Consider the following 14,912-nt stretch of genomic DNA (forward strand, 5'->3'; position numbering starts at 1 on the left):
ACTATTTTTTGAAAATCTTCGATTTTCCTAGCGGAAAGTTAAAAATAAATAAATAAGTGGGATTTCAGTTGGATTCGAACCCGACTCCTTCGAATTTTAAAATTTAATTTATTATTTATTGTTATTATTATGTTTGATATAATTATTATTTTAAGCCTGGTTCGACCGTAATCGTGGTAGAATGGGACAAAACTCCACGATTTACGGTGAAACCAGGCCTCAGTTTAAATGAGTTATCAATACAGCGCCAAGTCCGTTTTGACCGTAAAATTGAGATGGGAAAAAATTATGGTTAAAATGGAACTCGAATTTCGACTAGGGTTAATTAAAGATTAAAATTCTTGAATCAAGAGAAGAACTAAGTATGTCAAAACAAGAATGAAATTTTTAAGAGAATATTTTTCTCGAATCAACTAGTTCTTTTATATCAGTGTAGGAACTCGGAAATTACTAAATAAACATACCTGATCAGTCGGTAGTAATGTGAAATCATCGGGTGGATTAGTAATAACGTAACGCTTTGACGATGCATCAGCTGACGAGCTCGTATCTCGAAACCTGTAATTTCAATAAAAAGCTATCAACATCTATTTTTTAATTACATTATCACAAATATTTACCTGAGCAAATATGAAGTCGAAATATTTTTTTTTAGCAAAGATTTAAATTTGAATACAATGTAACAACACAAGTATGTACTTGGTGAAAATATGAATGATATTGATTGGATGAAACAATTCACGAACTATTGCAAATTTAATCATAACCATGAATCCAAATTAACAAAAAATACAGTGTTTGCACGGAAAAAAATAAATAGTAAATGCAACATGATGCAGTCTTGGTAAATGAACATGATGAAATCATGTTGCATCCACATGATTTGTCATGTTTCGGCTACATGAAAATCATGTTGTCGTAACATAAGAAAATCATGTGGCATTCACATGATTTATAATGTAGATGCCACATGACAATCATGTGGCATCCAGATGATTTATCATGTGGATGCCACATGACAATCATGTGGCAGCAACATGATTTTCATGCAGCCTTAATAGCATAAAATTAAGCTGCAACAACTAAATATTTATGCTTCAAAAACATTATTTATTATAAAGTAACTAGGTTTTTTAGGATTTATAATATTGCAGATGAAACTAAGAGTAAATTATTGAATTATAAAATTTGTTAATGATATCTTTGTTTATTCAAATTATATACAGTTCTTATCACCAATAGCTTTGGTTTGTGATAAATGTAATTAAATTATTATTAATTGTTATTATTTTCGTATATCAAATGCAGTTTGACTTCGCAAAGTTACAGTAGATCGCTGTCTTTTTGCGCATGCGCAGTCGAAATGCTGAGTGATTGGTTCACACTTGAATAAATTTTCTCGCGGAGCTTTTTTTGAAAAAATTCTATTCTTTTCTATTAAAAAAAATTTTTACTACGTACTAATGTTTTTGACTAAAAAAAAATTGTCAAAAAAATAACATAATTAATTTAAGGGGTTAGGGTCAGTCAGACATGAAAAAATGAGAATTTTTAATAATTTGTTTTGCTAGCAAATCATTTTATTTTTTCAAAAAGTAATAGTTTGGCATCATTACTCAATGTTGCGACTTGACTTCACGAAAATTTGAAAAAAAACTAACTATGTCAAAAGTTATGACTGTTTGTGTTGACCCAATTCAAAAAAAAGTCTTTCCGGTGGCCATCATAAATCCTTGAAGATTCATATAAAATCAATCAGACAAAAAAAAATTGTTTTATTAATAGATAATCTAGTGCCTGATCGATGCTTTTTTGTTAATTGTTTATAAACAGTTAATTGTTTATAAAAAATCAAAATTTTTGAAGAAAAAAAAATCCTTTGATCAGACACGAGATTTTTATGTTTTCTAAAAACTGTATGAGTTTCATTGAAATCTACTGAGCGGTTTTCGAGTTACAGTGGTCACCAGTTTAAAAAATATAGTTTTGAGAAAAACGCATTCAAAGTTTTACACTACCTGCTCTCGAGCGTTCTGGAGTGCCTGAGCGTCCTTTATTTGTCGAATAACTCGAAAAGTATTTGTCGGATTCACTTCAAACTTTCAGACAATATTCTTAAGATATTACACTTAAAGGGAATGCAAAAAAAATCGATTTTTTGAAAATCTTGACTACCCTTAACCCCTTAAGCGAAAATATCATTACAAATGATTTAATTTGATAATTTACTATTATTTTCATCTACAATATTATAAATCCAAAAAAATCTATTTGCTGGATAATAAATAATTTTTCTGAAGCATAAATATTTAGTTGTTGCAGCTTAACTTTATGCTATTAAGGCTACACGAAAATCATGTTGCTGCCAGATGATTTTTCTCATGCTACCGCAACATGATTGTCATGTAGACGGAACATGACAAATCATGTGGATGCAACATCATTTCATCATGTTTATTTACCAAGACTGCATCATGTTGCATTTACTATTAATTTTTTTCCGTGTGATCTTATATGTATGGCTCATATGGCTCATATCAATGGCTGATTGATTAATTCACTCAACTGTATTCATCAGGTGTTAAATTTTGAAATTTTATGTATTCTAATAAAATTTGTAAAATATCACACTATAAGCGCAATTACGTAAAATAGATTTAAATCGAGATGAATTTTTCAACAGATACTACTGATTAACAGAATAATTCACCTAATGGAATATATTCAAGTTTTTAGATCAGTCGATTCGGTATAAAATATTTCGTATATAAGCGGTATTTTATAATCAGTTAACAAGGTTATAGTTTTGGTTTTTGCAAATCAATATCATAATATGATAATTTTTAATTAATTACCAGAAAATATATTTGTCCGAAAGTTTTCAAAATTCTTAAAGCATGTTAACTTAACGTGAAATATCAGATTTATTTTTAAGTAACAAAAGCACATTTTTAGCACGAAAATAGCAATCATAGCCATAAATAAGCTTGCGAAAGAATAGCTTGAAATAATTTTGTATAACTGAAGTATACTAAAAATTGATGAATCAAAAATTATTCTCATTTTATTTATATTCTTTTACTAACGGAGTTTGAATTAATGATAGAATCGATTAAGTAACATTTTAATCTCAATATATTAACAAATTTTAGTCAATCCACAGATTCGGTAGAATCTGGCGCCAAGTTCCGTTCAAAAATCCCGTTGCAAACGGAGCACCAGACTACCAAATGTGTTTACAGTAAGCAGAACGGTTTTTTTAAGGTTGTATAATTTTATTTAATTATACGGTACTTTTTTTTCACTAATTTGTATATTATAACAGTGGGTCATAATTAATTTTACCGTATTAATTAATTTATATTCACTTATAACAATTTATTTACTTGAAATTATTAAATTTTATCAGCATATACTATAGCGTGCTCACATTTTTCGATCCTGACTTTTTTTTGATGGAGAAAAGTCAGCGCCACAGACTAGATAAAATAAAAATGTGTAGTAATCCTCCTATAGATACGCAACTACAGTTAAAAAAAGTATTGACAGCTTACATTTACGGCCGCCAGGGCGCACTGGAATTATATCTGCATAAACTGTAGCTTCAAGGGGATAGTTTGCGGTAAAAAATGCAGCCAACGCGAGATTTAAGTAAGTACCGTAGAAAAGTAAACTCCAATCTTAAAGGTGCTCACACACATGTTAATAAACTAAGGTAAATTGCTTGTAGTTATCCTTTTATTTATTAACTTTGAGATCACTGCGAGAAAGTATTGTTGTATATAATTCTATATAATAAACTAACGATGTGGCTAAGGTACAGCAAGCAAACGATACGACTCCGTACACAAACAGCACCGTATATATACGGAGTGTTACAAATCCCGGGAAGTTCAAATTTTATACCTAATACACGCTTGTAGAATGGCATATGTACGAAGTCTTACACATACTACAGAATAAATGAAGTAATAATAATAATAATAATAATAATAATAATAATAATAATAGTTAAAAAATGGAAATAATTATAATGTTAATAATAAATTGATAAATATAATAGCAACGATATTTATTATTATTATGTTATTAAATGTTATTAAATGCTCAGGGGGGTTGTCCCCGGAGTCCGATTCTCCGAGGGCCCAGCCTGAGCTCCATCCATTACTGCTGGACCACTCCGCACAACAAGGCGGTTAGTGATCACAGCAGGCCAAAGTCATTTTCCTAAGTAGACGGAGGGAACCTAGTATGACAGCCTTCTGCATCCTGACCGCCAAGAATTCAGCTTTTGATGAGCAAGCTGGAACTCTGGCAAGTGAGGATACAAAAGACTGTTTCATCCCTCCGAGGACGCCAACAATCAGGACGACGAGCTTGACACGGTAACCTGGGTAAAGTTTGCCAATTTCAAACAGGAGATCCTGATATATCTGTCTTTTGTGCTCTTCTTTGGCTGAGATGTTGTATTCAGCCGGGGCCGAGAACTCAATGACATAAATGTCACGAGTAGCCTTGTCGAAGAGCACTTATTATTATTATTATTATTATTATTATTATTATTATTATCATTTTTAAATTATTGAGTATTGAGGATTAGATTTGAATTTATAATTATCCCAATTACAAAAAAATGTAAAAATTCATGTAAAATTAAAGTTTAAATTGATAATTTAGTTTGTTAATCTAAGCCAAAGAGTATTTGCGGCTTATTTATATAAAATTTTATTGATGCTGCTAAATATTGTACGATAAGTAATACTTTTATTGATTTATATTGAAACTTTATAAACATTCAATTTTTGCGGGAAAAATACAAACTTTGAATTGAAAATTTTTTAATAACAAATAATGTTAAAAATTTTTTTTAATATAAAATCCTTAGAATTAATTATTAAATAACTTTCCATATGTATTTTTTTAAATATATTTTCTTTTAAGGGGGAAAATACGTGTACAGGCTTAAAACGATTCAATTTTTTTTTTTTTTTATAAATCGCTTGTTAAACTATTCAAAAATATAGATTGAAAATTTAAAGTCAAAATTTCCATTCATTCAAAAGTTATAAGCGATTTATTAATTACTTTAATACTATTTTACATTAACTTTTTCTGTCACTTTTTTTTCAAACGCGTTTTTCTCGAAACAAGTTTTTTCAAAACTGTGTGCAGTCTAGCTCAAAGAGTTTTAAACCAATCATCTTGCGATATGGCTTATAATTTTCTTTATACAATTACCTTGAATATGAACCTCAATCGAAAGCGATATTTTTATTTAAACTATTTTTTTTTAATAGACAATGTATGAAAAAGTGATAAAAAATCACGACTTAATTTTACAGCCCTGTAAAAAATGGAAATTTTTACTTTTTTTTTTGTGGAATTGAGGTTCATATGGAAGATACACATATAAATGAAGTAATTTTTCTGTGCCATTGATTTCAAATAAAAATTGTGGCTTCCATACTGCACACAGATTGCTAAATCGGATGACAACCTACGATGTGTATCAGCTGATATCTCCGCTATTTGTTAACTTATATTATTGTTTAATACGAAAAAATACTCATAAATATATGTATAAAATAACCTGATAGTTTCAATAAATAAAATTAATTTCTTATACCTTAAAAAAATTAATGAAAATCAGCATGAAAACGGCCTTCTACACGTATTTCCCCCCTTAATTCAATTGCATTTATTACCTAGAGTCAATACTTAAAAGAGCTAGAATTGTTTGATTTTTCTTTCTTCGGAAAAGTCAGCTGATCAAGATCTGAGTAATTCTGTTCGAGCAATGTACAGACACTACAAATGTCTTGATGATTGTAGCCTGTAGGTGGCACTACTTGTTAATTAAGCGAAGTTTGAAACGATGATATTTCTTACATAATACGAATATTATTTGTAAGTTTACGAATTGTGATATTTACTAACAACAATATGATATTGACACTAAATAATAATGAAAATAATAATAATTATAATAACGACAATATTAACAATGACAATATGGATAATACTAAAAATATTTATAATGGTAAAAATAAATTGATAATACGATTTATTATTATTATTATCATTGATATTGTTTTTAAATTATTAAGTATTAAAGTATTAAATTTAAATTTACAACCATCACAACTACAAAAATTGAAAAAATTTTTCAAAATATATGTGAAATTAAAAGCTTACAACTGATCATTTAGTTTATCAATCTAAGCTAAAGAATGTTCGCGGCTTATTGATATAAAATTTTATCAATGCTGATAGATATTGTACGAAAAGTGATACGTTAAATGATTTATATTGAAACTTTATAAACATTTCATTTTCGCGGGAAAAATACAAACTTTAAATTGAAAATTTTTTTAATAACAAATAATGTTAAAATTTTTCTTTAATATAAAATCCCTAGAATTAATTAGTAAATAACTTTCCATATGTATTTTTCTAAATATATTTTCTTCTAATTCAATTGCATTTAGTAACTAGAGTCAATACTTAAAAGAGCTAGAATTGTTTGATTTTTCTTTCTTCGGAAAAGTCAGCTGATCAAGATCTGAGTAATTCTGTTCGAGCAATGTACAGACACTACAAACGTCTTGATGATTGTAGCCTGTAGGTGGCACTACTTGTTAATTAAGCGAAGTTTGAAACGATGATATTTCTTACATAATACGAATATTATTTATAAGTTTACGAATTGTGATATTTACTAACAACAATATGATATTGACACTAAATAATAATGAAAATAATAATAATTATAATAACGACAATATTAACAATGACAATATGGATAATACTAAAAATATTTATAATGATAAAAATAAATTGATAATACGATTTATTATTATTATTATCATTGATATTGTTTTTAAATTATTAAGTATTAAAGTATTAAATTTAAATTTACAACTATCACAATTACAAAAAAGTAAAAATTTTTTGAAAATATATGTAAAATTAAAAGCTTACAATTGATCATTTAGTTTATCAATCTAAGCTAAAGAATGTTCGCGGCTTATTGATATAAAATTTCATCAATGCTGCTAGATATTGTACGAAAAGTGATACTTTAAATGATTTATATTGAAACTTTATAAACATTCAATTTCCGCGGGAAAAATACAAACTTTGAATTAAAAATTTTTTCAAAAACAAAAAATGTTAAAATATTTTTTTTAATATAAAATCCCTAGAATCAATTATTAAATAACTTTCCATCTATATTTTACTAAATATATTTTCTTTTCATTTAGTTGCATTTATTAACTAGAGTCAATATTTAAGGGCCAGTTTTTCAACCTAGGATAAAATTTTATCTAATGATAAAATATATCTATATATTTCATATATATAAATATACTGGCATCATAATTTTATCCTGGATAAAATTTTATCTTGATTTGAAAAACTGGCCCTAAAAGAGCTAGAATTGTTTGATTTTGCTTTCTTCGGAAAAATCAGCTGATCAAGATCTGAGTAATTCTGTTCGAGCAATGTACAGACACTACAAACGTCTTGATGATTGTAGCCTGTAGGTTTTTTAGATTTAGATTTAGATTTATTCATTTTATACCAAGGCCTAATTGGCCGAATGGCAAATTTATACATATATATGTTAAAACTACATAAAATACAATATTAACTAAAAAGATGATGAAAAATAATACACAGATTAAGTAAAAAATCAGACACAGAATATATAAATAAATATTAGAATTATAATACACGATTTAACTTATTCATCAAGTAATAAAATACATGATTTATAATACATGATTTAACCAATTTACTAAATAACAGTTTACATGAGAGTTCTGAACAATATTAAATATCTAGTTTAAATAAATAGTCATAGATTTTATTTTTGAAAATATCTAAGTTTGAGGAATCAGTAATATCAGATGGTAGCTCCTCCCATAATCGTATAACAGTAATTACAAAAGAGTTTTCATATTGTGTTGTTGTATAATTAGGCAATTTAAAATTTAAATTATTTTTCTTAGCCGCCAATCTTTCTGAGCGCCTTACATCATCATTATCAATGAACAGTTCTCGTAAATAATTTGGTTCACCAGTCACTAAAAGCTTATAAAAATAACATGCTGCAAAGTAAATGCGACGACTTTTAATAGACAGCCAACCAAGTTCACGTCTGTACGGGGTAATATGTTCAGCACGTTTTAAGCCATAAATAAAGCGAACAGCTGAATTTAAAGCACGCTGTAGCTTGCAATCATTATCATAAGTTGAATTCATCAAAACTATAGAGCAGTAATCAATTAAAGGTAGAATAGTTGCAGAGACTAATAGTTTTTTAATATCAACAGTATAAATATTTTTACGTAATTTTAAACTATATAAAGTTGAGTTTATTTTGCTGACAGTTTTTGAGATATGACAGTTCCAGGACAAGTTACATGATAAGTGAAGGCCCAGACATTTTGTAGACTCTGTATAGGGTAAAGCCACACCATCAACAATGATAGGTGGTAAGCCTTCACGCTGGAGCGCTTTTACTCTATTATTAGATCCTAATAGCATAGCCTTAGTTTTTAAGAGATTAACTTCAAGGCCATTTACTCTAGCCCATTCTACAACCGCGAGGGCATCAATATTCATCAGTCTCACTGCATCATGTAATTGGTAAGGATAATAGTGAATATAGATGTACGTGTCATCGGCATATAAACCATATCGGCTATACATAAGCCGCTTAGTAACTAAGTTCATGACTAGAAGGAATAAAATCGGACCAAGGACCGATCCTTGAGGAACGCCGGACGAAGTTTCCAAAAAACCAACTGGTACCCCTTGTTCATTCACTACTGACTGACTTCTGTTCGTGAGATATGAAAAGAACCAATTTATTGTATCATAAGAAAAGCCTAGCTCAACCAAGGTCTTCAAAATAACCTTTGGATTCACATAATCAAACGCCTTAGTTAAATCGAAAAGAACTAAAAGCGTCAATTTATTATCATCTATTGCTTTACTAACATCATCCACTAGTTTTAACAGAGCTGGTTGTGTTCCATGATGTTTTCTGAAACCAGACTGAAACTTGTCAAGTAGTTCATTAGTCTCAAGATAATTCATCATTTGATTGGCTATTAATCGTTCAAATACTTTGCTTAAATGAGATGTATTAGCTATTGGACGAGTATCGGAGAGTGTACGCGGGGGTGAGATTTTATTCAAGGGGATAATAAAGATTATTTTCCAATTTTGCGGAAATATACCTGTTTCAAGCGACCTGTTAAAGAGAGCTGTAAGAAATATAGAAATTTGAGGGATATGATTTTTAAGCCAGCGGAGATCTAACCCATCAGGACTCTTTCCCTTAGATTTACTAAGCGTTAGATGCAACGCCTTGGTAACCTCAACTATATCAATTTTAGACCACGTGAAGGAGCATGTAACTTGACTACTACATAACAATTGCAGCGAGTTGATATAATCAAGATCACAAGGCGGATGCTTCCTTACTATATTAGCAAAGTAATTATTTAGATCAGAAGCATTAAAATGTTTCAAAGGAGAGGAGTCAGATCTTTTAACTAGTCCTAAATGTTTTAATTTACCCCAAATATTAGTTCCTTGAGGAAGATTTGTTAGTACATTCTTCAAATAATTTTCTCTCGCACTGTTAATTTCTATCTTTAGCTCTTTCCTAATTGACCTGTACACTCGAAGTAGTTTAATGTCGTTGTTTCTTTTTGCACGCTTATATGTAGAATCACGATTTTTACATTTTTCTTTAAGCTCATTTGTCATCCACGGATTTCGGGCTCTCACTATTTTACGTGATTGAAGGGGAGCAAATTCATCGAGTGAAGCAATAACATTCGAATAGAAAAAATGTAATAAATCATTGGGATCGGATGTTTCTAATAATTCCTTGTCTATATTTAGCGACTGCATGATAGAATTACACAAGGCATTATAGTTGGAGTCAGAGAAACGCCTAAAGGTAACAATCTTATTAAATTTTTGGAAGTTTCAAAACATATTCACAAATTAAATAATCATGCCCACTTATAAACGGTTGTTGAGACTTATGGTAATTACCCAGTTTACATCGATTATCTAATAAAACAACATCAAGCCACGAATCTTTATTATTTGAGTGATGAGTAGCTTCATAAGGAACACAATACAGAGACATTTCCGAAATAAATGTTTTAAATGATTAGAAACATACGAAGACTCTAATAGGTCACAATTAAGATCACCTGTAATAATAAGATTTTTATAATTAGGCATTAACTTTGAAATAACCTCAAAAAATTCATTTAAAAGATTGCCTTGAGGCCTTCTATAGATCACTGCCAGTAAAAGATGACAATTTGAGACAGAAACAACATCTATAATTAAATATTCTGGTTGATTAATATGATCCGTAACAGAGACATGGAGTATCTTAGATTTTAATGATTTATGGACCAAACAAGCAACACCTCCACCCATGAACACTCGTCCTGTTTTTGGATTAATTAGATTGCGATCTCTCCTAAATATTGTATAATCATCTAAGCAAAACACTGAATAGTCATGCACCGGCTTCAACCAAGTTTCAGTCAGTGCAATAACATGTGGCTTAGTCTCTGCAACTAAATCTAAGAATTGAGCAATATGACCATTGAAACTATTTATATTAAAACTTAAAAGCTTAATTGACGTAGATTTATTATCGTTAATATTGGTTAAATCAGCATGGCGTTATTCAAGGTTATCTAAGTCTAGATCAGAACAAATTTTAATTTTTAAGGAATTCTCATCCTTTTGACATAAATAGACCCATTTTGCACCCAGATATACTTAAAGTGTAGATTCTTGGCCTTATGTTTAGTATTTAATAACAGTTTGTGTGTATCTACACTTAAAAATTCATTAATATAAATATTTCCCTGATACGAATCACCAACAATCTGAGGAAAAACATTTTTAATGAATAAATTTCTTAATTTCTTTCTAGAGTCAATAATATGATCCCGAACTTGTTGTGACTTCATCTTAAGTATAAACGAGTGCAACTTGGGTTTACTTCTTACATTTTCTATATTACTATTGTTATTAATACTATCAGTTTTTTGTTTTTTATCTATTTTTCGAATAGTTAAAATGTCTGATATTAAATTAGAAATATTTAGCACTTCAAAGACTCCTGATGCAATCTCTAATGATGACAAACTTTCCGTAACACAATCCGGGATACCAGTGATAATTAATTCAGATGAAACTCGTGTATTTGTCGAAGAAGTTAATAAATCCTGATTTACTGAGCAACTTGATTTGAGTGAGGCCATTTGATCAGCTAACGTCTTAGCCTTTATTGTATTCAAATTCGTATCTTCTCTAAGTTCTTCTAAAGCAGTAACCAATTTTGAGATTTTATCAGTATTTGCTAGTACATTTGTGTTTATACTCGCTAACTCTACTTTTGTCGCAGATTGTTCTTCTTGAATACTATTCAAGCGCTTGTTAAAGTCGTCAATCTTCGATGACAACAATTTGAATTCTGTAGCGAGAGACGGAATTTGTGCGACCGATTGCATGACTAAGGTCAATTTGTCATCAGCTGACAATGATGACCAATCCGAAGGAAGAGGATTCACAGCAGCTGTACTTGCGGAGGCACTGACCACAGTCGCATTACCTTCAACAGAATTTGAATGAATAGTCGCCATTGACGATTTTTCAGAATTTGATAGAAACACTGAGTCGCTGACAGGAGATTCTGAGCACTGAGGAGAGATTGGCGAAGTGACACTTGATTTCTGTCTTGATCTACTATTTTGAGATGAATTATTCGTTGACTGTGCAGATTTAAAACTGGAATTTGATGAGTTATTAGAGGTTACTGATCTTAAGGAATCAAGACGAGTTTTAATGGTTTTAGACTTGGTATTATCTTTATTTCCTAACGAACTTAGTAGATAACCAAATTTTTGTCTACAACAGTCATCCTTAGCTCTTGACTTTATGTAATCACATGCACAACTACGATGAAAAGATTTACTACAAGTGTCACATGTGAACGGTGTTTTAAGAGAGGATTTGCATCTATAACAAGCATCATATAGAAATGACATAACTGATCAACTAACATAAATAAATATAGTTGTCAGTAATTTATTGCGTTAATTTGAAGACATGAGTTTTATTTCAGACAAATCATGTAAACAAACATGAAACCAAGTAGAAAACATATACAAATGTGCCTGTCACTAACACTAGCACAGCAATAGAAAATGTAAACAGACCTCTCCACATTGATACTTGGTAGTGCAATACACACTTAAAATGTCTTGCTGACAATTTACACACTGAAGAATAACACTGTAGATGATGCGTCAAATAATTGCGCAGAAAAAATACCAAAACTTAACCATAAAACCTTCTTGAAAATTTACAATTCATTTTAATCACTAAAAATCTATTTAATAAAAGGCTAGATTGTGCAACTTTATATGCCAGTCTGATGCACAAAATTTTATGTTATAAAAAACACTAAAAAATCAAAATTAACACTTAATACTAGCCAACACTCAACTAAAATTTCAGTAAGAATAAAATATCACGATGCTTATAGCTCAGGCTATATATGATTTTTTTCGGTGACACTACTTGTTAATTAAGCGAAGTTTGAAACGAGGATATTTCTTACATAATACGAATATTATTTATAAGTTTACGAATTGTGATATTTACTAACAACAATATGATATTGACACTAAATAATAATGAAAATAATAATAATTATAATAACGACAATATTAACAATGACAATATGGATAATACTAAAAATATTTATAATGATAAAAATAAATTGATAATACGATTTATTATTATTATTATCATTGATATTGTTTTTAAATTATTAAGTATTAAAGTATTAAATTTAAATTTACAACTATCACAATTACAAAAAAGTAAAAATTTTTTGAAAATATATGTAAAATTAAAAGCTTACAATTGATCATTTAGTTTATCAATCTAAGCTAAAGAATGTTCGCGGCTTATTGATATAAAATTTCATCAATGCTGCTAGATATTGTACGAAAAGTGATACTTTAAATGATTTATATTGAAACTTTATAAACATTCAATTTCCGCGGGAAAAATACAAACTTTGAATTAAAAATTTTTCAAAAACAAAAATGTTAAAATATTTTTTTTTTAATATAAAATCCCTAGAATCAATTATTAAATAACTTTCCATCTATATTTTACTAAATATATTTTCTTTTCATTTAGTTGCATTTATTAACTAGAGTCAATATTTAAGGGCCAGTTTTTCAACCTAGGATAAAATTTTATCTAATGATAAAATATATCTATATATTTCATATATATAAATATACTGGCATCATAATTTTATCCTGGATAAAATTTTATCTTGATTTGAAAAACTGGCCCTAAAAGAGCTAGAATTGTTTGATTTTGCTTTCTTCGGAAAAATCAGCTGATCAAGATCTGAGTAATTCTGTTCGAGCAATGTACAGACACTACAAACGTCTTGATGATTGTAGCCTGTAGGTGGCACTACTTGTTAATTAAGCGAAGTTTGAAACGATGATATTTCTTACATAATACGAATATTATTTATAAGTTTACGAATTGTGATATTTACTAACAACAATATGATATTGACACTAAATAATAATGAAAATAATAATAATTATAATAACGACAATATTAACAATGACAATATGGATAATACTAAAAATATTTATAATGGTAAAAATAAATTTATAATACGATTTATTATTATTATTATCATTGATATTGTTTTTTAATTATTAAGTATTAAAGTATTAAATTCAAATTTACAACTATCACAACTACAAAAATGTAAAAAATTTTTCAAAATATATGTGAAATTAAAAGCTTACAACTGATCATTTAGTTTATCAATCTGAGCTAAAAAGTATTCGCGGCTTATTGATATAAAATTTTATCAATGCTGCTAGATATTGTACGAAAAGTGATACTTTAAATGATTTATATTAAAACTTTATAAACATTCAATTTCCGCGGGAAAAATACAAACTTTGAATTAAAAATTTTTTTAAAAACAAAAAATGTTAAAATATTTTTTTTAATATAAAATCTATAGAATTAATTATTAAATAACTTTCCATTCGTATTTTTCTAAATATACTTTCTTTTCATTTAGTTGTATTTATTAAATAGAGTCAATATTTAAGGGCCAGTTTTTCAATCTAGGATAAAATTTTATCTAATGATAAAATATATTTATATATTTCATATATATAAATATACTGGCATCATAATTTTAGACTAGTAAGGAAAAAAAAATTTTTTTTTTCTTTACAAAAAGATATAAAATAGAAAAATGAAAAAATCAACAGAATCGATAGAGTCTGGCGCCAAGTTCCGTTCTCAAGCCAGACTACCGAGTGTGTATATACCGTAAGCAGAACGGTTTTTTGAGGTTACAAATTTTTTTTCAAATTTATTTTGATTTTTTTTTTTCTATATGATATTTTATAATAGTAGTTCATGCTTTTTATTACGCGTATTACTTGATTATTATCAATTATCTTTATAATTTCTATTTAAAATTATTCAAAATAATCAGCACATACTATAGCGACCCTGATTTTTAGATTTTAACTTTTTTCTTATGTAAAAAGCGGACGGCCAGATACTAAATAATATAAGGATGCATGCTAATCTTATAATAGATGGGAAACTACAGTGAAAAAAAGATATTTGACAGCTTGCAATTACACACGCCAGGCGGCGCAAGAATAACTTTTACATGAACTATAGCTTAAAGGAGATAGTTTGCCACCGGAAATGTATTAAATTTAAATTGTCAATTTTTATTATAATTACAAAAAATACTGAAATCCGAACAAAAACAGTTTCAC

General features: G+C 28.5%; 1 protein-coding gene across 1 annotated transcript in view; it reads right to left on the minus strand.

Moving 5' to 3' along the window:
- LOC123265791 (calcium-activated potassium channel slowpoke) overlaps nt 1–14,912 on the minus strand; it is a 400,630-nt gene that overhangs the window by 34,540 nt on the left and 351,178 nt on the right. The window contains 1 exon segment of the mRNA XM_044729712.1: nt 465–558. Coding sequence (XP_044585647.1) covers nt 465–558 — 94 coding nt within the window.

The sequence above is a fragment of the Cotesia glomerata genome, linkage group LG5 (genome assembly GCF_020080835.1).
Source record: "Cotesia glomerata isolate CgM1 linkage group LG5, MPM_Cglom_v2.3, whole genome shotgun sequence".
NCBI lineage: Eukaryota > Metazoa > Arthropoda > Insecta > Hymenoptera > Braconidae > Cotesia > Cotesia glomerata.